Source organism: Excalfactoria chinensis, chromosome 1 (genome assembly GCF_039878825.1).
Source record: "Excalfactoria chinensis isolate bCotChi1 chromosome 1, bCotChi1.hap2, whole genome shotgun sequence".
NCBI lineage: Eukaryota > Metazoa > Chordata > Aves > Galliformes > Phasianidae > Excalfactoria > Excalfactoria chinensis.
In genome coordinates, this window is record NC_092825.1 from 158,171,600 (window position 1) to 158,197,628 (window position 26,029).

Below are 26,029 nucleotides of genomic sequence, written 5' to 3' on the forward strand. Positions count from 1 at the left end.
AAAAATGAAAATTATTCAAAAGAATATAATATTATTGTGCTCTACGTGAAATGTTTAAGAGCCTTTCACATGTGGGAATTACTGGAACTCTTTTAGTTGATTCCAATGGATGTTGGAGTGTTTCAAAGATAAGGCTTTTTAAGGTGGTTTCTAGGAATGTTAGATTTGGACACGTGAGGCCTTTAACTGCTTCTGTTATTCGAGCCACACAATGAGTTCAGTTTTCAGGGCTTCTTAATGCTCACTTCAGTGGTGCGTAGCCACCATGTGTGTAGACTGAAGTTACATATTTGACATTCGTTTCATACAGTTTACAAATAAATTTAGACAAGCTCTCAAGCCTACAAGTGTTTCTTCAGATGTGATGTAGAAGCAGCAAATTTCTGAATGAACTCCAGCTGAGAACAACTTTTTTTGTCATCTGTTTGTGTGATGCACCCAAGTACTGACTGCTGCATGCCGCCGTTTCACCCTAGCTTTCTTTCTGTAACGTCTTGTATTTTCACTCCATGCATACCTAAGAGTCATCAGATAAGGTTGAAAGTTGTGTTCAGAGACTGTCTGGGTACAGTCTGCTTTCATATTGCCGGCTCTTAAAGAAACTTAACACTGAATAACAATACTCTGTTATTTTCTGATTCACTGTAGAGACTAATGCTTCAGATTAGACTTGAAGCACATAATAATTTGCATGGGTTGCTGCCTGGGAAGGAAAGAGTGCTTTGGGGCCTTCCCATATTCATTTTTATGTTTTCATGTTTTTATTTTGAATAGGCTTTAGTACAATGTCTTGCATAGAGCTCTACTGCTTTAGAGAGATGATGATATGTAAAAGCAAAACATTTTGGTTAGCAATATGTTGTAATTATGTCGCATGCAGGAATCTTTCAATTATGAGTACATTAACCTTGTTCAAAATGTTTATAACCAATAGATTTCTTGGGCAAGTCAAATCATCTGCGTGTACCAATTTCCAGCTGTGCACATATCCAAAAAATTGTCATGGCTGTATTTAGTAAGAATGATATTTTTCTAGTTATCAGTTCTTGTGTCCGATTAGTTTTACTTACTATCTGTTTTATTATACACAGTGGTTTTAGTGAAGAAGTCCTGTATCATACCTCAGGCACTGCCCCAACTACACCAGCAAGTCCTTTGCTGATTAATGCTGGAGTTACTTGGTTATCCCTACAGTGGACAAAACCCTCAGGAACACCGTCAGATGAAGGAATTTCATACATACTAGAGATGGAGGATGAGAACTCAGTAAGTTTAAAACATTTACTCTCAATTTAAGAAAGAGATGATAGTGTTTGATACCTCGTTGTATTTAAATGCAACTGATTATTTTTGCTAGAATATTCTGCAAGGAACTGTGTTTTCTGAAACAAAACTAATGAGTTGCCCTTGCAGTGACTACATCACTTAGCTTTCTCCTTTCCATTGCAACAGCAATTGTCATTAGTATTAAATCCTAATCCCGCAGACTACTTTTAACTTTGTGATTTTGCTTGTGAAAGTTCAGCTCTGTACAAATGGGTCAAAGTAATTGCATGATGAAGTGCAGTCCCTTATTTCAGCATAAGCACCTTTGTTTTACCCCTGGAAAATGTTAGGTTTAATTTCTCTTGACAATCTGCACTTTTATTTTTCTTTTCTCCTCTTCAAAATTGGAGAACTATTAATTTATTTCCTCCCTCACCCCACCCTTGTTTTTATACTTGGCTTCCATGTACAGCACGTACACATGGTAGAAATAAAATATCTTGTGTTTACACAATGAAGTTACACTTAATTACTTTGTCAGAGAAACATAAAACAATTACACTCTAAGATACAGTACTTTATTTATATGAACGATGTTACAGAATGTGGCAGACAGATATAATGCTTCACATAATCCCCTTTGGTTCTGCAGGGATATGGTTTCAAGCCAAAATACGATGGCGACGATCTTACCTACACAGTGAAGAATTTGAGGCGTAGTACAAAATACAAGTTTAGGGTAAGATTTTTTACATACGTGGGTTTAGGTGGCTTCCATTGGTTGACTGGGTGGCTTCCATTGGTTGACTGGGGCTCTTTTGGAACTTGAGGTTTGACTCATTGACTTGAGGGAAACCAAATTTGAAGGGAAACCAGTCTTTTTCCTAATACTGTCATTTCATTGCTTTATTGATCATCTCTGTAGAAGTTCATGAACCTCTAAAGGGCACAGCACCGTTGCAGGCATCTTGAAATGTGTCATTCTTGCTCATGACTCCTTGTTTGTTGAGGTTTTTGTTTGTTTTTTGGCTTCTCTATTACATAGGTACTATTACTTAGTTCTTTGGTAGACAGTAAACATCTCAAACTCCTAGGGTAAGGAGCAACTTTGATTTTTTATTTTTTAAATGTATCATAAGTGCTGTGCAGTTCTTGAACCCAAGTGAGTAAATCACACATTACTGCGGTGCTGAGTCTGTTCTTATGTTCTGAAGGTTTTAACTTGCTAGCTCAGGATCAAGGCACGCTGGAACAGAATCATGGCTTTTGGAGCAACGTTGATGTGTGTCCCACAGCATGAAGCAGAATCAGAATGGTCTCCAGTCTGTTAGGGGAAAACGTGTCTGTAGTTGTTTTCTTGCACACACCTAAATGACTGTTTCATAAGCAAGAAGCGGGAGCTGCTTCAGAACAGCATCTCTTAGCAATATGAGAGGGAGCAGTCCAGCACTTGCTGTGTTTGCTTTGAGTCTAATACCCTTAAGTACTCCTTCTGAATTTACAGCAAGTATTTTGCATTTCCAAATATTATTTCTTTTCCAGAAGTGAAGAATGTTATGATAGGCATTAATCTTATGGTACTTACCCATAAATTAATGCTTATGCGATTTAAACTTTACAGTATATTTTTAGGATTGTGCCACTGCTCAGGTTATATACATGTATTTAAACTGAAAAATAGCTAAGTACTTTGGAAGGACTTGGTTGTAGTTTTCCTTTGAAAGTAACACTGTATGTTAATCGTATGCACTATTAGTAAGTACATAGTTAACTTCAGCATCCAAGTTTATCATTAAAATAAAGAACCAACATTTATACTACAGTTTTCATAGCAGAACTGTTAGCAGAAGTCTGTTCACTTTCATAGGGCATAAAGGAGAAACAAATTCTGTGCTAATCAGGTCTTTAATTTTTATTATACTGGAGAAAGACTTAATTAGTGGTAATATTCCTTAAGGCTTTTGAAAGAAACTTTGTAACCACTGGAAACCTTATTATGATACGTAAATACCAACTGTCTTTTTAACTTCATTTGTATGGCAGAAAAACAAACAGATGATTGTTAATCTTGTAAACTCTATCAGGAGAATGTCTGAGAAGCAGGTTAGCTCACATTTCCTCTTTGCAAGCTGTGCTGACATCACTCCTATCATTTGGATCCTATTTAATTCTTAAATAAATATAAAAGATAGATAGATAGATAGATAGATAGATAGATAGATAGATAGATAGATAGATAGATAGATAGATAGCTTAGATTTTTGCTAGGAACAAATTGGAATACGTGATAAATTAACTGCACAACTAGGAAGTAAAGAATAGCAGCAGTTTGTTTTCTTAGAATCACAGACAAGTCTAGATTGGAAGAGACCTTCGGTGATGATCTGGCAACAATTTGTCTAGAAATCAGGGCTTTCAGTCCAGCTTTCTAACCCTTTTCTAGCCCTGTTGAACTGAGACTTCAGTATTTCCAGCAAGTGAGATTTTTCGTCTTTGCTGGGCAGTCCACTCTCATGGTGATTAATTTCTTGTTTTATATCCAGCCAGAATTTTACCTGATGCATTTGTGCCCATGGTCTTCTGTCCTGTCATCTCATATCCTTGCCAAAAGAATGTTTTCATATTCTGTTTAACTGCTTCTTGTGTTTTGGAAAGCAGTGATTAGATCCCCCTCACTGAAACTTACTGGGCAGAGTAAACTCAGTCTCCTCAGGCTTTCCTCCCATATCATATTCTCCAGTTCTGTAAACATTGCAGAGTCATAGAATGCTGGCTCTCTTCTGCACTCTCCAATTATTCCATGTCCCTTAAACTGGGAGTACCAAAACGGGAACAGTGTTCAGGTTTGGCCTAAATGATGCTGGATAAAGTGACATAATCACATCCCTTGCTCTGCTAGTGTTTGTTCCAACTTCACCGTTAGTTGTATTTTTTTGTTACTATTTTTTTAAGGATTCTTTTTCTTCCTAGCAGTTCACAGGTATTTTTAATTTCAGCACAGTGGTTGACTAACTGCAGGACTAATAAAAAAACATGAAACGAAGGTACATAATAGATTCATTCCTGCTGATGGCATATTATCTAGCTGCCTGCACATACGTACAAGTTAATTTGTTCTTACCATTAACACCGAAGAGCATGCTGGTATATTTGTTCTGTGGTTATAATAATTTTTGTATACTTACAGGTCATTGCCTATAATTCAGAAGGGAAAAGCAGTCCAAGTGAGACAGTAGACTATACTACTTGCCCAGACAAACCTGGAGCACCTTCAAAACCCTCAGTGAAGGGGAAAATCCACGCACAGAGTTTTAAAATAATCTGGGGTAAGAATGTTGTCCAGCTCTGTTTATAAATTGTCCTCTGTATTTTATGAACGTTCATACATAGAAGGCCAGGTTTCACTGCAGTAACATCACAGAATCACAGAATGACCCAGGTTGGAAGGGACCTCAAGGATCATGAAGTTCCAACCCCCCTACCTGGCAGGGCCACCAAACTTCCATGTTTACTGGATCAGGTTGCCCAGGGCCCCATCCAACCTGGCCTTGAACACCTCCAGGGACAGGGCATCCACAACCCCCCTGGGCAGCCTGTTCCAGGACCTCACCACTCTCCTAGTAAAGAACTTCCCTGTAACATCCAACCTAAATCTAACCTCTTTCAACTTAAATCCATTTCCCCTTGTCCTGCTATTATCAGTCCTTTCAAAGAGTTTACTCCCCTCCTGGGTGTAGGTTCCCTTCAGGTACTGAAAGACTGCAATGAGGTCACCCCGCAGCCTTCTTTTCTCCAGGCTGAACAAGCCCAGCTCCTTCAGCCTGTCTTCATAGGGGAGGTGCTCCAGTCCCCTGATCATCTTCGTATGTAATGTTACAGCAGCAGTGCCCTCCTGTATTAAAGCATTAAGCTGTCTCTATATTTGTCAAAAATGTTGCTTTCCCACAGTATTTTAATTTTACTGTTCCCTAAGTCAGCTCTGAGATAGAGGAGTAGGATTATGCCAAGGATAATTCCTGTGTTTTCCTTGGATATTGTCCTAAGGAGGATAGCGAACTTGATTTTGATGGCTTTATTAAAAGCTCAAGAGATGAAGTGTTCAGTACAGAACTCCTGACTTCTGTTCAGCCTTCCAGAGCACTACCATTAAATGACATGTTTGCTGTGGCATCTCCCAGGTGCCTAATTCACTTGTCACACATCATCTGTAGATGATAGTGGGGTTATGATTTGGCAGCTTCAGATAGTGAAGGTGAGTGATATGCAGCTGTCTGAACTAGGATGCGGGATGTCATGGCCAAGTGGGTTAAAAAAGCACTCATTTCCTGTTGGGTGACGATTTTTCCTTTTTAAAATTTTCCCCCAAAACTACAAACCAATTTGATTTAACCTGCTTAGTTGGAATATTGCTTTTTTCATAGACCCGCCAAAAGACAGTGGAGGAGCAGCAATAAATACATACGTTGTGGAAATCTCTGAAGGCTCTAATGGTAAGAACTAGGAGTATGTGTTGGCATTCAGCTGTGATCTTTTTTATATGCACACCTTTAGTTGTAAATTGGGCAAAGGGTAAAATATGTAACATGATAGCAAATGTTACTGCAAGAGACTGTAATGTTAAAAACGAGGATGCTGATACTTGTACACAGGAAGCTTTCTTTCTCTGGATTAGAAAGAAGATTCAGTAAAAGTGTGTCAAAAATGCTGCTCTGTTTAACCTATCACATAAGTGTGTTCTGTTTTGGAAATCAAATGATGCATTTCAGATGTTTAAAGGGCAAGAAAAGGCCACTTAGCTTTGCTGGATGCATGATTGAGGAATGAATCACCAGTGTTCCATTCACTGCTGCTAAATGGGAACAGCGATGTAGCTGAAAAAAGTTGTTTAGAATCAGAATTGCAGAATTTGAGTTTAAAGAGACCCTTAAAGGCCATCTGGACCAGCTTTCCCACAATCAATCAACAGCAAAACACAGCTTCATCAGGTGCTTAGAGCCCCATCCAGCCTGACCTTGGGTGGATACCCACCTCCTCTCTGGGCATCCTGTGCCAGTGCTTCACTACCCTTATTGTAATTTTCTTTCATAGAATCATGGAATCACCAAAGCTGGAAAAGACTTCCGAGGTCATCCAGCCCAGCCCCCCACCTATCAGCAATATTTCCCACTTACCATTTCCCTCAGTACAACATCTAAATGTTTCTTGAACACCTCCAGGGATGGTGACTCCACCACCTCCCTGGGCAGCCCGTTCCAGCACCTGACCACTCTTTCAGAGTAGTTTTTCTACCATTTGCTTTTATCTTCTGTCATGCATATTTCTTCGTTGGGGATAAAAGTACCCAACTGAGTTACTTGAAAATCTAAACCTTTTAAGTAGCCTTACCTGTATTCAGCAACACAGTTGTACTGATAATGAAAGTTCATACCTCTCTATTGCTGGCAGGTTAAGATAGCGCTCTGTCCCCTAATTGTGATGGTAAATCTGCCTTTCTATTTTTCCTGTTTATTGGGTTATGATGTTTAAATGTGGTTGCTGAGCCAGTAATAATTATTTATTTATTTTAAAGTAAATGCTCTCTTACTTAACATAGATACCAAATAAAGATGTTTTGCTTTGCGGATCTGCACAAGTTTGTTTAGGAAACTGAAACCTTATAGATCTTTTTCCAGGACATGCAAAGCAAGCCTTTAATATTATTTTTTTCATAAACCCACAAAGCAAACATTCGTTTGGTGAGTCTAGGATACCAAAGCGTGGTAAATTACACCTTGGTTCATTGCACACGTATTCTTTACCTTTCAGGAAACAAGTGGGACACAATATACAGCGGAGCCGCAAGGGAGCATTTGTGTGATCGACTGAATCCTGGCTGTTCCTATCGCTTACGTGTGTATTGCATTGGGGAAGGAGGACAGAGCATGGTAATGTTAGCTAATGTGTTTTTTAATACGAATCTTTAAGAAAATGTGATCCAACAGTTAATAAGTATTGTCAGAGGAATTATCATACAGAAGTGCCTAACAAAATTGCAATCAGAACCTCAGAGAAATCCCAGTATCAGTGCAGTGTTTCAAGTTTCTGCCCACTTCTTTAAGAAATACATACAAGTATTCTCTTCTGATGGTGTATTTTGCTTTAAGTGATCATACTTGTTTACAGAAAAAATACTCTCTCTTTCCCTTTGCAACATGTTAGTAAAATGAAAATGACTTTTCCCAAGTCCTAACCCACTTCAGATTAAATTCAATGCTTTCCATGCGATCAGTGTAGTAGTCTATGCTGCTGAGGTAGGCTATAGGAAATTCATCCCTGTAGAAGTCTGCAAAGACAGTCCTGCCCACAGCCAGCTTGTTTTAAGAGTAAATTGAGATTCCTTCAGTGCTGATGCAGCTGTGGTGCTTTTGCTCTTGCCATAGCTCAGCATGCTTTTTGTACAGGGAAAGGTGGAAGGAGGTGTATTTTCCAGTCACCCACCCACAAGGTGCTTATGTCCGTGGAGATTTTCAATCTGCCAACCTCCTTCCTTCTTAGAGTAAATGTATTTTAGAGTAAATACCCAAGAGCGTCCCAGACTGAGGTAGCTTTCAGAAAGTTGCAGTACTTTTTGGAAGTGCTGGAAATCAATGGAAAAATAGCAAACAAAGATGTAATGAAAGCTCTTCTGTGGCTTGTCGTGGCTATAAGCTTCCTGAGAAACATTCTACTCTTTATCTAGCATCTGTTGCTCAGTGAAATAATACATTGCAAAGAAACTGAAAAGCAGTAGATTTTTCTAATGCACTCCTACTGGAACATACATAAAGAGCAGCTGTGAAATAAGACTGCAAGTTGCACCTCTGTTGTAAACTAAAAGGCTTATCACCTTCAGTCCAGAAATAGGCATATTTGTTCTGTATCGCACTGAAGCTAATCACCCCACACCACAGCTGACTCATTCCGTTCTGCATCCATAATAGACAGTGCCATCTGTTGCATGTTGCTATGTACTGTTTGGCACACTTCAAATACTTACACAGTGAGTATTACTAAGTAACGAAAAAGTTGAAATCTCAATTTCTTAATCACTTCTGTTTGACGTTTCTGCCCACTTGGCTTTCTAAGAGGCTGTTGCACAGAAAGAAATATGCAGGTCTTGGAGTGAGGTTTTAGAAACTGTTAAACTGCAGTGTAATGGAAAAGAGGATCATGGTTCAGGATTCTGTTCTAGCTTTGTAACGATACTTTTTCATTATTATTATTTTACCCCCTTGTATGGCAGTAACTCAAAGGCAAAAGTTAACTTTGCATATTGTGCAATCACTGTAGCAGGTCTTATGTAAGTATTACAATACATACATACTAGGTCACTTAAGCATCTTCATGTATTTGAGGATACGGTTCAAGAAACAGAAGAACCTATTTCTGACTTGAGTATGTGCTTTTATTTGTAACGTAATTGGTAGTGTTTGTTTTGCTGGAGGTGCCTTCATTAATCTCTCTTCTTTCTAGGCATCTGATTCTTTACTAGTGCAGACACCAGCAGTGGTACCTGGTCCATGCCAGCCTCCACGGCTACAGGGTAGACCAAGAGCAAGAGAAATTCAGCTGCGCTGGGGTAATTCTATTACTACTGCTACTGAGGGTAAGGGATCAAAATTATGTTGTGTGTTAAAATTAAGTAAGTTTTCCTTTCTTATTTTCAGGACCACCTCAGGTAGATGGCGGCTCACCCATTACCTGTTATGGTCTGGAAATGTTTCAGACAGAAACTGATGAACACAGAGAGGTTTACCAAGGTTCTGATGTTGAATGCACAGTAGGCAGCCTTCTTCCAGGGAGGATGTACAACTTCAGACTGCGAGCAGCTAACAAGGCTGGGGTAAGGAGGCAATCTGAAATGAAATTAATTGAGGAGAGTACAATTGCTATTAAGCAGCTTCTCTTTTGTAGGAATCATTTTCAAAGTGGCTTCAGAATGAGGATTTCTTAATTTGGTACACAGAGCTTATTGCTGTGTGGGAACAGTTAAACATCAGTTAAGAACAAAGGGATTTTTAAAGGAAAGGAAAACAGCTAAATTATGTCTTACACCTGAATCGTAGCATTGGGAAAAGGTTAGGAAATGCTATGTCCTTCATCAAGGCATTGTTGCAACTTGAATATAGTTATGTGAAGTAAGGTAGTAAACTGTTTTGTATATCCATGGTTGTCCTTTATTAGTGTGTATGTTGCTGCTCTAGAACGGGATAATAAGCGCATTATGGGTTTTTTAATATTCAGTTGAACTTCTGACTCATGTTTTATCAGATGTAGTTTATTTCATTTTTGTTATTAAATGTGTTGTAATCAATTGTTGCTGTAGTACAAGCATTATTTGCTTATGTATCCAAAGTCCTTATTTAAAGACAGAGGCAGGGCAGCTTGCATTTGTTTGACAGCGTTTGCTTCATAAAAGCTATCATCACCAGTTGACGCTGTCTGTGGAAAGGTCTGCAGCTTAAAGCTGAAACGCGCTGACATAAACTTGAAGTCCCTCAAAAGAGCAGTTTATAGACGGAGCATTTTTGGAATCCTTTTTTTGTCCTTTTAGTTCAATACAAATAGGCAGTTACAAATTGTGTTCTGTTATGGTGCAGCAAACACGTAACTTCAAAAGAGAGGAAAGTGCTTTCAAATACTTCTGCCTGAGAGTTGGAAGCGCTAAATTTGTTTGCTGTAGAGACAAGTCTTACAGCTGTTTTGGAGAATAGTCAGATACCGAAATAAATCCTCGCCCCACAATCCACAAAGATTTATCTTACTAGTGAACAGTACAAACTTTCAGGCTGCTTTTGCACAGTTCTGCTGTAGCAAACTGTTTAGAAAGCGGTCGTTTTCTTTTTATCAGTTAGTTACATCAATTCCCTCTTTAATAGTTCGGACCTTATTCGGAAAAATGTGAAATTACTACAGCACCTGGACCTCCAGATCAGTGCAAGCCCCCCCAAGTGACGTGCAGATCTGCCGCATGTGCCCAGGTGTCCTGGGAGGTAAGAATGTAGTGTTACGTGGCTTAATATCAGTGTCTTCTGTATTTTTAAGTTCAACTTTAAAAGCTTTAGACTGTGTTTTAATCCCATCTTTAAATGTACTGACTGGAGTATGCAGTCAATAGGTAAAACCTTAAAAGTAATCCATCATACCACGATATCATAGAATCATAGAATCATAGAATGACCCGGGTTGGAAGGGACCTCAAGGATAATGTAGTTCCAACCCCCCTGCCCAGCAGGGCCACCAAACATACACCTTTACTAGATCAGGTTGATATGACAGTTGTAAGTTAAAAACCTGCAGATACCTGAGGTCTTACTTTCTTCCTTTATTTAAGTTTTGCCACAACTACTGCACTAGATTTGAGTGATGCGGGCTCTTATTAATTCTTTTTCTTTAATGTAATTATGTTTCCTCAGAGCAGATACGTCCATGGACTATTGTACATTTGTTGCTTTCATAAGTTGATTTAATTTTAGATAATTGCATCAGTAGTAACATAGCAAAAGCCTCTCAGACTTCCTACCCATTGTATTTAGCTGTCTGATTTAAAAAATGCAATGGGTAAAAAAACTGAGGCTGTTAAAAAGGAGGACTCTCTCTGAGAACGCTGTTTAAAAAGAGCTTTTCAATGACTTGAGGTGGAGTCTGTCGTGTGGGTTACAGAACTGTACAGAAGATGATTAAACTTGTTGTACATGGAGTGCATTGCTCATGCATCCTACTGGGTATGTCACAGGAGCCCTCCTTAATCCCCTACGAGATGAAGAAATCTAAAGAAAACTCTTAAGAATCTCTCAGGTAGAAATAGTTTCACCAATCTGAGATGTCTGCTTTATAGAATCACAGAGTAATTAATGGAGGACTGGACTAGATCGGGTTCCTCAGGTTTTTCCTTTATGCCCGGTCAAAATGTCCTTTACTACAAGGTGTGACATTTACCTGTTGTCCCGGTGTTAAGCATCTCCAAGAAGAATTTGGCAGTGTCTTCTTTGTACCTTCCCAGTCGGTAGTTTAAGGCAACACTTCCCCCTTAGCCAGCTCCTCTTAGTATCAAATAATCATTTGAGTGCCCTCCCTTTTGGTGGCTCTCTACCAGGCTTTTTCCAGTATGTCAGTGTTTGTCCTGTACTGGGGAGCCCATGACTGGACAGAGTACTGGAGATGTTGTCCCCACGGGTGCCAAGCAGAAGGGAGTCATAGTCTTAGCTTTCTTGCTACTCTTCTGCTAATTCAACTAGTATGTAGTTAGCCTTCATCCGGCACACACTGCTGACTCACATTCAGCTTGCATACCAGGACTTCAGGTTCTTTTTTAGTAAGCTTGCTCCTCAACCTCAGTACAGTTCTGTCCTTGGTCCAGGACTTTGAATTTACCTTTGCCTTAGTTGAACTTAATGAGGTTTGTATCAGATCCTGCTTGCTGAAATCCTCTGGCAGCTGAACACTTCAGCATATCAAATACTTGAAAAGGGGTCTATAAATCACATCAGATGTCATCCTTTGCAATTCTGTTTATATTCAGTGACTTATCTTCACATGCATAATGCTGAAAGGGGGGAATATTCCTCTTTCAAAAGAAAGGGAAAGCAGAAGACATGTCTTGGAACAATTGGCTTGATATGATTGCTTTCTTGGAACATGTAGTCCAAACCAGCAGCATCATTCTCCTTCAATTCTCTTGATCATCTAAGATGTTTTTATTTATTTGTGGTAAGGTGTTTTGGGCCTTTTTTTTTTCCTTAATTAATTTATTGGCTACTGATACCTTTCTGTAACATCGTATCTTAGTTGAGACTGATTTGAACTGCATTTCAGAAGGCTATTCCTGGGGTAGTATTAAAACTCCCCAAAAATAGTGAGGCTGAGTTTGCGGCAGGCGGTGAGGAAAAATAGGCTGCTGGAGGAGGCATTTCAGTCCAGGTCTGATGTGGTGTAAAGCTGTCTATCCTAGCTGCTTTGCAACACTGTCTTGAAAAAAGATGGCACGATTTTCAGCTTCCCACTCTGTTATAGCCCGGTTTCCATTCAGGAGAGGCATGATGTGCATCAGAGGAGGAGTACTTTGTTCTGCAAGACAAAGACACAAGCAGCAGCGTGCGTCTGCATATTGTTCTCCTTGCACTATAGACCCAGTCAGCAAAAACTTTTGTACCTTCCGTAACCCTCTCAGAAAGACCCTCTCTCGCCATTGACTTTTCTGGTTCCTAAGCTAAGTTGTACAGGCTAGGTCATCTCAGTATTTAAGCACCTAAATCACAAGTACTCTGTACAAAGTGGTCTGCGATAATCAATAGTGTTTTTAAAGCATAGATGACCCAAGGCCAGTAATGCAGTCACATATATTTGTATTGTATTAAATTAAAAGTCAGCAAAGAAAGGGGAAGGTTAACATTCCTATAAAGCTTAGAGCTCTCTGCCTCATTGTTGCTTACGATCTTGTTGATTTATAGAAACAAACAAAAGAAAACTAAGAGATGTAGTAAGTTTGGAGTCTGATTATTTATTTATTCATTTTCAGCCAGTGACTTTAACTTCTAACTACTTGTATCCATTTTAAAGGTTCCAGTGAGTAATGGAGCTGATGTCACGGAATACCGACTGGAATGGGGTGGTATGGAAGGATGCATGCAGATCTCTTATTGTGGGCCTGGCCTCAACTGTGAAATGAAAGGACTTTTGCCTGCCACTGTGTACTATTGCAGGGTTCAGGTAAAAATGTAAAACTTTTGCTTGTGGAATCTGGAAACAGGAGTTGTCTCTGCCATAAAAACGTGGTCTGCTTTGCATTTGCAGGCAGTGAACGTTGCGGGTGCAGGCCCTTTCAGTGAAGTAGTGGCATGTATGACTCCAGCCTCTGTGCCTGCAGTTGTGACTTGTCTTCGGGGACTAAGTGAAGATGAAGTGGAAAGTCCACACTATTATCCTTCCACATGCCTTGCTATAAGTTGGGAAAAACCTTGTGACCATGGGTCTGAGATCATTGGCTACAGCATAGACTTTGGAGATAAGCAGCCAATAACTGTTGGGAAGGTTCTGAGCTATTTTATAGATGGCTTACAGCCAGATACAACGTACAGGTATGCTATGCAAAGCTACTCAGAAGTTTTAACGTATATTCCACAGCAGCAGATTCTTTGTTTCCATTTATTTTTTTATTCTCTACCTTTACTCTCAGAGAGGTATTAGTAGATAACCCTGGAGCAAAAGGAAGCTCTGTAATTATGATCTTCATAAATAGATGAGCTATGTTGGTTTTATTTTGTTTCTAGAACAATTTATTTTAATTTGTTTATTGTGGTAGATTTGATGCATCTCTTAATGCATCAGTTTAATCGAATTCAGGTTACAGGTTCAGATTCATAACCATTTTTGGACAGCTTGCTTTATAGAGAGACAGCTTCTAATCTGTTTGTCAAGCTAAAGTGCATTCAAGGAAGGACCATATCCAGTCTTCAACTGGATTGTCTGATCTAATAACAGCTCATCACATCTTGCAATGTCATTTCTGCAGAAATACCATGCATCTGGGTGGCAGTCAGCATTAAGAACATTGGTTTGGAATTCTATCAGTCAATGTAAAATTTAATTGAAGAATTTCAGTTACCAAAATTGTCCCTTATGTTTGACATAAGAGTTACTGAAAAATAGAGATGCAGAGATCCATAATTCTGCCTAAATGCACTCTACGTTCTTGTTACAAACACACCTCTTCTGTGTTAAAATCTAAAGCAGAATATCAGTCTCACTGAAGTCAGAATTTAAGCTTGCACTGGTGTCAGTATAGTTCTAGGGATGTAACTTTCAAGATTTGGCTTTCTTTCTTTTTAATGTTGTATGCAAGACTAAAATGTGTTTGCTTGCCTTGTGATTATTTAGTAATAATGCTGTCAAACAAAGGGCTGTTGCTCTCCATATCAATGAATGGAAAACTGAGAAGCTTCTATTGTAGAGATGCTTCTGCACTTCTACCCACTGGAGTGCTTTTAATAGAATACATCTAGGACTATCATCTCTGTCCAAATAAAAAACTGCGTGTAGTCCTTAGTTCTGTGCTATAATAGATTAACATAATGTTAAATATTACTGTAGTGAAGGAGAGGTACCTATTCATAAACTTGCACACACTTTTCCGTTCCAATGTTTTGAAATTGTGCGGTTGGTTGTTTTAGAATGGAATGACCATGATTACTTTTTTCCAGTTACCTAGATACTGTTTCAGACATGTGAACCTTAGTCTTTGAAAAACGAGATTAGACAAACATTGCTATCTATGGCTACCTGTGCGATCAGCAGATTGGCATCAGGGTTTGGGTTGGGTTTTTTTCTTTCTGTTTTCTGTTTTTCCTTTTTGGAAATAAATTGCTTGGCCAGCACTGTGTTCTGGTGAGTTCCATGGAAAATAAAAATCACCCCTTTATGTCAAGTTCTACAAAGCCCTCTGCCACGTGATCTTCAGCTTCTCATTGACCCCTCTCCCATTCCAAGCAGACCCGAGATGTCTGCAGGGACCTGGTGATACATTAGCAGTGAAAACAGCATTTTGTAAGAGAAGGAGCTGGACACCATCCCTTTATTTTCACATGAACCAGCTCTGTTCAGGAAAGTGCTGAAAACTTTCCTGTAGTCATTCTCAAAGTCAGCTGATGAAATAGCCAAAGCTATGGATTCATATATTTTGGGGGTGTTTGTTTGGGGATTTTTTTTCATCCTCTCATCTCTCCAGGGGGAGAAATACAAATTCTATAGTTCTTGGCCATCAAAAAAATTGCTACAAGGCCTTGCAGGATCGGAAAGATGAACCGTTCTTGAGTAGCTTTTGTATCTGTGCCCTAAAGCTTATGATGCGAATACTCGAATGTATTTAATACTGAATCAGCTCAGCTCCCTTAAAACATGGCAAGGAGAGTGACGCTCCTGCATCTTCATGAGAGTTTATACAAGCACAATATTGAGAAAATTCTTCACCACAGAAAACACCTGCCCCTACGGTGCCATTATTCTCTCTTGATTGCGACCGGTGGATATAACCAGTTAGTTTTTAAAATCTAATTTCAAGTTAATTTATTCTTTCTTTTCAAATACTAGAATACGAATTCAAGCTCTTAACAGCCTCGGAGCAGGACCTTTCAGCCACACCATAAAACTGAAAACAAAGCCTCTCCCCCCGGATCCACCTCGCCTGGAGTGTGTTGCATACAGTTCTCAGACCCTCAAGCTGAAGTGGGGAGAGGGAACTGCAAAAGCGTTAACTGACTCCATTCAGTACCACCTTCAAATGGAGGATAAGAATGGAAGGTTAGTTCTGGCATTGCCTTGATCGGCTCTGTTTCACTGTGGTCTGGTGCTTGGAGATGTTATCAAAGGGCAGAATCCCTTTTGCTTTGCTTAATTTGCAAGGGCAGCAGGATGTCTTCTCATCCGGCAAGGCAGAAGCTCTGTAGTGTTTAGTGCTGCAAAGCACAAGATGAAAAGCTACATAGCTTTTTTATTTACAGTTCAATAGTAAGAGTTTAATAATGTTGAAAGGGGTAGATTCTTCATTCTCTGCTGTCTTTATGTGCAGTTATTTCTATTAGAAAATAGGAGGATCATATAGTACAAATAATTATTTTCAGAGATGTCTTTTCTCATCAGCATGAAGTCTGAACGTAGCTTGAGATGGTACAGCAAATACCTCTGCCTAAGCAGTGATACAGATAGTCCTGCTGCGCTGTGTACCATGTCTGAGCCCCTGAGTAGCTTTATGTCACAAAAGAGATCTGCTAGGTGAAACTGCTGTGCTGTAAAAAGGAAGAGGGATGAGACTCTCAACTGAGTCAACTAAGACAAGATCTTGTACAGGTATAGTCTATGTTAAAAGAAAAGAGAGAGAAAGAGAGAAAGAAAGGAAAGCAGACAAGAACCCCAGAAGAAAATCAACCTCTGCTGTGTTCTGGGGATGCCAAAATTGAAAATAGAATAGAGCTGCTGAGATCAGTCTTTGTCAGAATTACAACATGAAGGGAAGTGGCCAGTCTACAGGAGCTATCAAAATGGTACATGGTAGGCACACAAATGAAATCCAGGCCTCCAGTCACATTTGAGCATCATCATTCACCTACGTCTAACAGAGATGTACAAGAGCTGTTGGATCCATGATCCTTTCTAAAGTGTAGTAAGGGAGAGCTGCAGAGATGCAAGTAGCTAAAATCTGGTCTGCCTAATTTTCAAATGGGAAGTGACTTTTCAAAAAAGGAAAGCACACATTGTTTGTTGGGAGGGAGAGAACTGCTGTCCTTTCCTATTTCAAGTTCAGAAGGGTGTCTGAAAATGCCTAGGATCATTTTTGCCAAGAGGAAGTCTGTGGTATTCTGTGTTTGGAAGTGATTTTTTTGTTTCACAGTCACGAGAAACAAAAGCCCACCCTTGAAAATGGCTTCATTGTTTAATAGTTAAGTATTTCTGGTTTCTCATTAGATTGTGGGAAATTATTGGAATAAATTACAAGACAGTACTCTGGCTCTCCATTTGCTCTAAGCCACCCTTTCCATTTTCAGGTTTGTATCCTTATACAGAGGACCATGTCATACATACAAAGTACAAAGACTCAGTGAGTCGACATCATACAAATTTTGTATTCAGGCATGTAACGAAGCTGGTGAAGGTCCCCTTTCTCAAGAGTATGTTTTCACTACTCCCAAATCTGTTCCAGCTGCCTTGAAAGGTAAAGATGCTGCCACTTGTTTGTTTGTTTGTTTGTTTGAGGGGCTGAGTGCTGTGGGGAGCATGGGAAGTGCTGAAAGAGATGGCAAGTTGGTGGTGGTAGTATTATGTTACTTTTGGAGTATATAGAGTGCTAAGCAGTTTTCAGAGTGCAGGTAGGGATAGTAAAGTAATGCTATTTAAAAGCAATTGCCTAAAGCCTAAAACATTTGCTCCAAAACCAAGAGGTTTTATGCATTCTTTGACACAAGAATGCTTGTACTTAAAATCCTTCCTTACCAGGAGAGAGTGGCCAGGCTGTTAAAAGTAATTTGATGTGAAAATTCTTTCTGGTACATATATTAGAACAATTACCAGATTCTAATACTTACAATATTTGAATAGCTTTAGGCATAACACCTAATTTTCTTGAATAAGATAAGCATTAACAGTCACCAAGTTTTAGTGTATTCTGTCAGAGGGATACCTAAGCTAGCAAGAGACCAAAGTATTGCTAGTCTGTTCCAGGAAGTGTTTGTTGGAAGAATACATTTTAATGTGAATCTCTTCTTTCTGTAAGTCAAAAATCACACATGAAGTACAGATCTTTACAAATCATGTGAATGTAATGTGAAGTGACAGAAAGCAGAGCTAAGCTGTTGCTGTGTGGTTTGTTTCCTTCAGCACCGAGGATAGAGAGAATAAACGATCACACCTGTGAAATCACGTGGGAGGTTCTGCAGCCCATGAAGGGTGATCCAGTTATTTACTGCCTTCAGGTCATGGTGGGAAAAGACTCTGAATTCAAACAGGTACCATGTATTTGAGTTACTGTATGTTTCTTCAATTCTTGCTTTTGATTAAGTAGTTTAGATTAGAAATTATTGTGCTAGTCACCATGCTACCCTTTTGTTACTAAATAGTAGAAGGCAGCGTCTCCTAAAGCTTATGACAGACAAAAGTGATACAAGTAATATGGTAATATGCTGCAGCCTCTCTGCTTTTATACTGATGTTTACTAAACACAGCTTGACACCTCAAGTGGTGACAATTGTCTGCTAATGGGAAGAAATGGCAAAAAGAGAACAGAAAAATGGTACAGAATTGAGACACACCAAAAATGTTATCTTTGCACTAAGCTGTTCGAAGGCAGTCAGCAATATTTGGAAAGGTCTGATGTTGTAAGTCATGAAGTCATGCCTTTTTATAGAGAACTGTGAACCCCTATTTAAGCAGTATAAACATTCAGGTGTAGGAAAACTTGGTCTTTACACATCCCAGTAATTGGTTTCTTAAAATCACAGGATCATAGAATGGCCTGGGTTGGAAAGGACCACAATGATCATGTAGTTTCAATCCCCCTGCTGTGTGCAGGATCACCAACCACCAGACCTGGCTGCCCAGAGCCATATTTTTGCGCTCCGTTAATCCAGATACTCTTGAGAATGGTGCTACATAAATGCCTGAATGGATAAAACAAGATACTTCTTTTCTCTGTACTCGTATAGGAAGGAATATGGGGACTGTGCATTCCTCAGTAGTCTCTCTTTGTTTTTAGAATGAGGTATATTTTCATAGAACCATAGAATGAATCATAGAATTCTTACCATTGGATCTTTTCTGTAGTAGGGCATGCTGTAACTTCCAGGGTGTGCCTGATAATTGATACGGAATTAGGTTTCTTAACTCTCACACTATTAAGCAAGCAGGTTTCCTTCCAGAAAGGAAACACAATTAATTCTGGTATATATGTGTACATATATATTATGATTTTATTTTATGTGTTGTATGTGTTATGTGTATGTGTTATGTGTTGTATGTGTTATTACATGTTGCTTCGGGAGATTATAGAGATTTAATATTTTCATATAACTTCTGGAGAAGAGGAGGCAAATGGAAGACCTCACTGCTCTCTACAGTTACCTGAAAGCAGATTGCAGAGAGGAGGTGTCAGTCTCTTTTCTCAGGTGACAGGTGATAAGACATGAGGAAATGGTCTCAAATTGCACCAGAGGAGTTTTAGATAGAATATCAGGCAGAATTTATTCACAGAAAGGGTAGTCAGGCATTGGTACTGGCTGCCCAGGGAACTGGTGCAGTTCTCAGCCCTGGAGCTGTTTAAGAGGTGTGGAAATGTGACACTAAGGGACACAGTTCAGTGGTGGGTCTCAGGTTGATGGTCAGACTTGATGATTTTGAAGGTCTTTTCCAGCCTAGCTGCTTGTGATTCCAATGCAGTGCTATGTTTGTTGTGTCCATTTGTGGGGGTTTTTTTTGGGTACATTCTGAACTGTAATCCAAGGTATTTATTATCTTGCCATGTAAACACTCTTTATAGAATCATGGAAACTTTAGGGTTGGAAGGGAATTTTAAAGGTCATGTAGTCCAGCTCCCCTCCAATCAACAGGGTCACCACAGCTACATCAGGTTGCCCAGGGTCTGATCCAGCCTCTTTTGAAAGTCCAGGGATGGGGCATCAGTTGTGTCATATAGTCTTTAGAGTCGGAAGGGACCTTTGAAGGTCGAATTAATGGTAACTTTAAAATTGTAAATGCAATATTAGGTATGTAAGTAGGGCATAATCTGTGTACTTGCTTCTAGAGATGGATTTAATAAGCAATGTGCATTGCCATATAGACTAGACAAGAAAGTAAAGGTTACACTTGAAGGTATATGGTTCCTTTCACCCTTCTGGAAGAGATTAGCGCAGTAAATTGCAATAAAATGAGTGGACTGGTTTTCAGCAATTAATACTGGAGCAGTCAAGAAGTAAAAACAGTGGAAACAGCCTTTAAGGTACTTAAATGATGTGATGGCAAGAATTTTCTTTGACATTGACAGAAAACAAACTGCTTCATGGAGAGGCATAAACTCTCTACTGTTTACTACCACGTCCCTGCAGAAATTTCCCAGCTGAGTTCCTCATGTCATTGCTCCACGTGTTTCAGACAAAATGAGTTAATAATCTATTGTTTGAGGCGTATACATCAGTCAGATTCTTAAAAGGGTTATGTAATAATCATATAAGTACCGCAGCAAACAGTCTAGGTAGGAAGCATAGAATTACAAAACAGATTGGGTTAGAGGGGATCTTGAAGATTATCTAGTTCCAACCTCCTGCCAGGGGAAGGTAGCTTGTGGCAAAGCACGGGGGACAAGAAGCTGAGAATAGTAACCTGTGTCAGCTGGCATAACTGCAGCAGGAGTAAAACAGAGTCATTGATTATCCTGAGCTGGCAGTCACCCATCAGGACTATAGAGTACCAAATCCTGACTCCACGAAGGGCAGCTTAAGAATTAAGCTTTATATCAACAGGCACTGTCCCAGTTGCTTCTTTGACACCTGCAGACTTGGGGCCAGGACCACTTCCCTGCAAAGCCTGTTCCACTGCCAGACTACACTCAGTGTAGAACTTCTTTCTTAGTATCCCACCTGAACTCTCCCTAACACAGCTTTGAGCCTTTCCCTCATGTCCTCTCGCCAGTCACCACAGAGAAGAGGTCAGCACCTCCCTCTTGTAAGGAACTTCTAGACAGCGGTGAGGTCACTTCTCTAAGTAAAACAAAGCAGTCATGCCATGCCACCTTGGCCTTCCACCATCTTTACTGCCTTCCTTTGGACACATTCTAATATCTTGATGTCATTCTAATGTGGAGCCCAGAACTTCACACAGTACTCAAGGTAGGACTGCACCAATGCTGGTTATAGTGAGACAGTAATTCCTATCAGCCAGTTAGCTCTGCTGCTCTTAATGCACTCCAGGATATGGCCCCACCTTTTTTGCCACCAGGGCACATTGGTGACCTCAATATGAATCACACCCTCTGTGTGAAAAACTTCTTCCTAACATCTAACCTAAACCTCCCCTGTCTCAGTTTAAGACCATTCCCCCTTTTTCTAACACTATCCACCCTTGTAAGCAGTCCCATCCCATCAGATTGGTAGACTTCATTCAGTTGCAGCCGCAAATGTCACTCAGGTTCAACATCAGCCAGGAGCTTGTCATTCCCCAAATGGCATTTCTCCAAAGCAAAGCTCAGGAGGTCCTGGGCTCATCACTTATGTTAGAGAGAGGCAAAGACAGCATTACATGTCTCTGCTGGACCTCCATCCCTGTTTGTGAGGTGACCAACGTCATCAAGTAGCATTCAAACATTTTCTTTAGTCCTCCTTTTACTGCTAATATAATTAAGAAAGCCTATTCTTTTTCTCCATCACAATACTGGCCGGCTTTTGCTCACAGTGGGGTGTGTTTATGTGGCCTCATTGCTCGCTACCGAATATACGATATAAATCAGTGGAATTTTGAGAAGCTGCACTTTCAATGACCTGCCCTGTCTCTGCACACAAACAATTTTGAGATTAAGAAAAGCTTTTTCCAAGAGTTTCCAGACCATAGATTCCAGTAACGCTCAGCTGCCTGGCTGTCAGAGCGCTGAGTTCATGGGTAGCCACAGGCACAACAATAACTTCACACAGCAAAATCAAAACAGATTTCCTGCTTCCTTCATTGAATGGTTGGAAGTTTGCACTTGTAAAATACTGTCTAACAATAAAACAGCTGTAGGCAAAACAACTGATGTGATATTTCTGTATCCTTCTACCAATTAAAGAAATCCAGATACTAGAAAGAAAAAAGGTGAAAGATTCTGAGCAGAGAAATCAAACTCTACCGGGCTATGCACATATTAGCGTAGCTCCTATTTATACACCAACAGAAACTGCCCACAGGAGATTAGTGGGAAGAGTAGTGGGAGCTATTGGTAATAGGTGAACGGTTGGACTGGATGATCTTTTAGGTCTTTTCCAACCTTGGTGATTCTGTGATTCTATGTTTTTGTTGACTTTTACAAGGCCTTTCATAGCTGCGAATTAATTAAAATGGAAAACTAGCATTTTCATAGGTTTAGCTGAATTAGGCACTCCATGCTGATCCTGGGAGTCTCCTCATGGTAACCAACATCCAGCTGGAAGTTTTTCACTCAGAAGGTGGTGACGCACTGGAACAGGTTGCCCAAGGAGGCTGTGGATGCCCCATCCCTGCAGGCATTCAAGGCCAGGCTGGATGTGGCTCTGGGCAGCCTGGTCTGCTGGTTGGCGACCCTGCACATAGCAGGGGGTTGAAAGTCAATGATCATTGTGGTCCTTTTCAACCCAGGCCTTTCTATGGTTCTATGAACTAACTGAGACCTGTGGGGGACACCCTAATGAAAGTCATCTGTGTACTGGGGTTTGCTGAAATGATGAATCACAGAACAGATGCCTTTAGGCTTTCCTAATATAACGCCTATTGGGCTAAATTATAGTATTTGAAACACACGTTATCTTAACTACAGCAAAGTATGTTGGATTGGATTAGATTTAATGAATGAAGTAGTTTGATGTAGTTAATTACCTAAAATCTTGTGATATAATTTTAGATATTAGGAAATGGAAGGTTATATCCTGTGGTCTGGTATTTGTGTTTCAAGTGGTCACTTAACATTGCAGATTTCAACGGAGTTTATTTAATATGTCTTCATCGTGCATTAAAAGAGTCTGTGGCTCTTTTTCTGTGCTACATGGAAGAAATTGGAGACTTTCTTGTATTTAAACTGTTTGTGACCTTTTTTTGTATATTTTTGTTTCCATGGATAAGAACACAATTACCTTCACCGTCAAATCACAGAATGGCCTTGGCTGGAAGGGACCTTAATCCCTTCCAGTTCCAACCCCCTGCCATGGGCAGTGCCACCCATCAGCTCAGGCTGCCCAGGGCTCCATCTAACCCGGCCTTGAGTGCCTCTGGGAATGGGGCACCCACAGCTTCTCTGGGCAGCTGTGCCAGGGCCTCACTGCCCTCATAGTGAATAATTTCTTTCTAATGCTTCATCTACCTTCATTTAGTTTAAAACCATGACCCCTTGTCTTATCACTGTGCTTCCTGATAAAGACTGCCTCCTCAGTTTTCCTGTAGGCTCCCTTTGTGTACTGGAAGGCTGCAGTGAGGTCTCCCCAGAGCCTTAGAATCACTCGAGTTGGAAGGGACCCTTAAAGGTCATCTGGTCCAACTCCCCTGCAATGAACAGGGACACCTACAGCTCCATCAGGTGCTCACAGCCCCGTCCAGTCTCACCTGGAATATCACCAGGGATGGGGGCATCCACCACCTGTCTGGGCAGCCCGTGCCACTGCCTCACCACCCTGATTGTAAGAAACCCCTTCCTTGAACCAGTCTAGATCTCTGCTGTTCTAGTTTGAAACCGTTTTCCCTTGTCCTGTCACAGCAGACCCTGCTAAAGTGTCTGTCCCCTTCTTTCTTACAGCCCCCATTTAAATACTGAAAGGCTACTCCTAGGTCTCCCTCAGGCCTATTCCAGGCTGAACAACCTCAGCTCTCATCCCGCCTTCATAAAGAAAGGCGTGTTGAGGTCCATATACGTACGCGTGGCGTTTTCACTTGATGTATCCTTTTCTCTGACAGATTTACAAGGGTCCGGACTGGTCATTCCGATACACAGGCCTCCAGCTGAACTGTGAATATCGTTTTCGTGCATGTGCCATTCGCCAGTGCCAAGAGACGTCGGGTCACCAGGACCTGATAGGCCCCTACAGCTCACCAGTGCTATTCATCTCTCAGAGGACTGAACCGCCGACAAGCACCAACAAGGACACTGTGCAAACCACAAGGACACAATGGTCACAGAGCGACCAAGTGTGTGCTGCTGTCATTCTTGCACTTTTTGCTATCTTTTCCATTCTGATTGCTGTTATCATTCAGTACTTTGTAATAAAGTGAAGAAAACGGATTTCTTTTAGAGCGCCGCCCATTACATTTTACTTTCTCATAATCTTAAAAAAACACAAACGATTCTGTTCTCTTGCTTTTACAAAAACAGGCATTTAGCACCGACATTGGGACTGATGCGAACCCTTTCAGCCACTTTAAAATGCTTACTGGTAGCTGTAGGCTGACACACGTTATTAGAATGCAAGCCACAGAAATACCATCTTTTTTTTAAGATGCCACCTTGCAGTACAAACTTCATATGGGGCAAGTAGTGTTTAACGCAAAGGGTTTGACCAGTAAACACCAGTGTAGAAATGGTTTCCCGGCCCCCACTTTGAAGGGTTACTACCATAACAGGGAAGAATGTGTAGAACGCATTTCAAACTTACTCTTAACAAACTTGTGCTGTACACAATATTAATCTGATGCTGTGAAAGCAATTTAGCGCTGTATTTCTACCTCCTCATTTGTCTTAAATGTTTGGAAGGCAGGATTTATGAAATGGAAGGGGCTTTTCTCAGGCAGCAAATAATAAACTGGATGGGAGGGTGTGCACGAAGGAAGCTTCTTACCTGATAAATGTGGAGTTCTTCACTGCAAGTAGATGTCTTGGAAGGACTGCGAGGGGATGGCACAGGTGGTTTATCTTCCCCCCGGGATTCGATGTTTACTCATAAAGTTGCCTCTTCTTAGGAATCTAGAAGGGAGAGCGAGAGAGAACGTTGTAGGTCTGTCACTTAAATTGAAAGCTGGCTCTGGAGTTCAAACCTTTTGATCGGCTGCAGCTTATCCAGGTGTCTGTGCCCTCCGGTTTGGCCAGTTTGTAGATCCCCGAGGTAAAATTCATTTCCGATCCTTTGCTGTTACCCCGACGTTCACTTGCCATATCCACCAGAATCCAGCGCTGCCTTTCGTTTTGCTTTTCCTTTTCTTTCTTCCTTTGGGGCACCAAATCAGAAGACGAAGTGTAGTAATTTGCACCGGAAAACTTAAAGCTGCTCTTCTTATTTTTTTTCTCGAGATCCTAATGTTTAATGTAACGTCTCTTTTTGGATGCTGTACCAAATGGTTAATTGCATGTAGTCAGTGTCGCATTAGAGCACTTTGCGGTCGCATAACTCATCGATGTTTTGTGAGCTTGCCTTCGTGAGTTCTTGGATGAGCAGACTGAATTCTATCGAGTATCCCATGGAACATCTCGCTGGATGTCGATGATTGCCAGTGACACAGAGCTTGTAGTGAGCCTATCTTTGGAAACTCTTTGTCTCATCACACTTAACGTTCTTTGTTAGACACTTTGTAATTAGCTCCTTTTAATTTATTTGAGTTACAAGATAGTGGATCATTAATGGCTCCTAGTTGCGTTCAGTTTAGCATTTTTAATGGTATTAAACACTTCTGTCAGTCTTAATGATAATAAAAAAGGAACCTCTGTCTCGTGCTTTGAAGATCTCTGAAGACTTTCTCGTACCTTAGAGCGGGCATGTATCGTACTTGTTCATACGTCCCATGAGCTGTGCTGTACTAAACTGTTGCTGCGTTTCATGAGCGATGGCCAAGAGCTCGGCCTCCCAGTGAGCGGGACGGCCTGGCTTTGAGATGTACTGTACGTTTACGTTTTATTTCCCACCTGTCATGTTGACGGCCAGGCCGATTCCTCCCCCGAGCGCGGTGACAACAGGTGTTTTGTAGAGCCCTCCCCCCCCCCCGGTGCCACGTTCGGCACCACGTTGAGTGGAACAGCCCAGAGATTTCTTACGGTCGAATGTCTCAAATGGTAAAGATTTGTTACTACGGTGAAGCTGCGGTGACTTCTGTTTTTCATAGTAAAACCCAAATGAGCTCCTATTTTTGATAGTCATTTAATAGTGTATTTGCCATTCGAGCCTCAGTGCGTATGACTGCATTGAAGACGGTTTTTAATGTAATCTTAATTTTACCTCATATTCTGTACATTCCAAAAAAAAAAAAGAAAAAAAAAAGAAAGAAAAAAAGGAAAAAAAATAATAACCTTAAAGTTTTTAAAGCGTTATAGTTACACTACCGAACATATCACTTTGCAACTGTACAACGTCGGACTTCATGAAGATGAAACCTGTATAGTCTCATAGAAAATGCATAAACGATGTAGCAAAGTATCTTTCGGATCTGTGGACAATAAAAGCATCCTCCTTTTTCGTCCTTCGTCCCTTCTGTTCCTCCGCCCTCCGGCCGCGGCAGTCTCCGCTCCACCGCTCGGGCGGGGCGGGGCGGGGCGGGCCGAGCTCGGGGCGCGGGGCCGGGCGGTACCGAG

At 40.6% G+C, this 26,029-nt stretch overlaps 1 protein-coding gene across 5 annotated transcripts in view; it reads left to right on the forward strand.

Annotated features, from left to right (window-relative positions):
* The window catches only part of FNDC3A (fibronectin type III domain containing 3A), a 108,886-nt gene extending 82,969 nt beyond the window's left edge, over positions 1-25,917 (forward strand). For all 5 annotated transcript variants that reach the window (XM_072359797.1, XM_072359805.1, XM_072359832.1 and 2 more), the window contains 14 exons: positions 1,092-1,266; positions 1,919-2,005; positions 4,454-4,592; positions 5,688-5,756; positions 7,072-7,190; positions 8,758-8,863; positions 8,952-9,127; positions 10,164-10,277; positions 12,844-12,993; positions 13,078-13,361; positions 15,370-15,579; positions 16,821-16,987; positions 17,650-17,777; positions 23,431-25,917. In XM_072359797.1, the coding sequence (XP_072215898.1) occupies positions 1,092-1,266; positions 1,919-2,005; positions 4,454-4,592; positions 5,688-5,756; positions 7,072-7,190; positions 8,758-8,863; positions 8,952-9,127; positions 10,164-10,277; positions 12,844-12,993; positions 13,078-13,361; positions 15,370-15,579; positions 16,821-16,987; positions 17,650-17,777; positions 23,431-23,745 (2,239 nt within the window). In that variant the 3' untranslated portion in view covers positions 23,746-25,917. The remainder of the gene's footprint in view (positions 1-1,091; positions 1,267-1,918; positions 2,006-4,453; positions 4,593-5,687; positions 5,757-7,071; positions 7,191-8,757; positions 8,864-8,951; positions 9,128-10,163; positions 10,278-12,843; positions 12,994-13,077; positions 13,362-15,369; positions 15,580-16,820; positions 16,988-17,649; positions 17,778-23,430) is intronic.
* Positions 25,918-26,029: the final 112 nt, after the last annotated feature.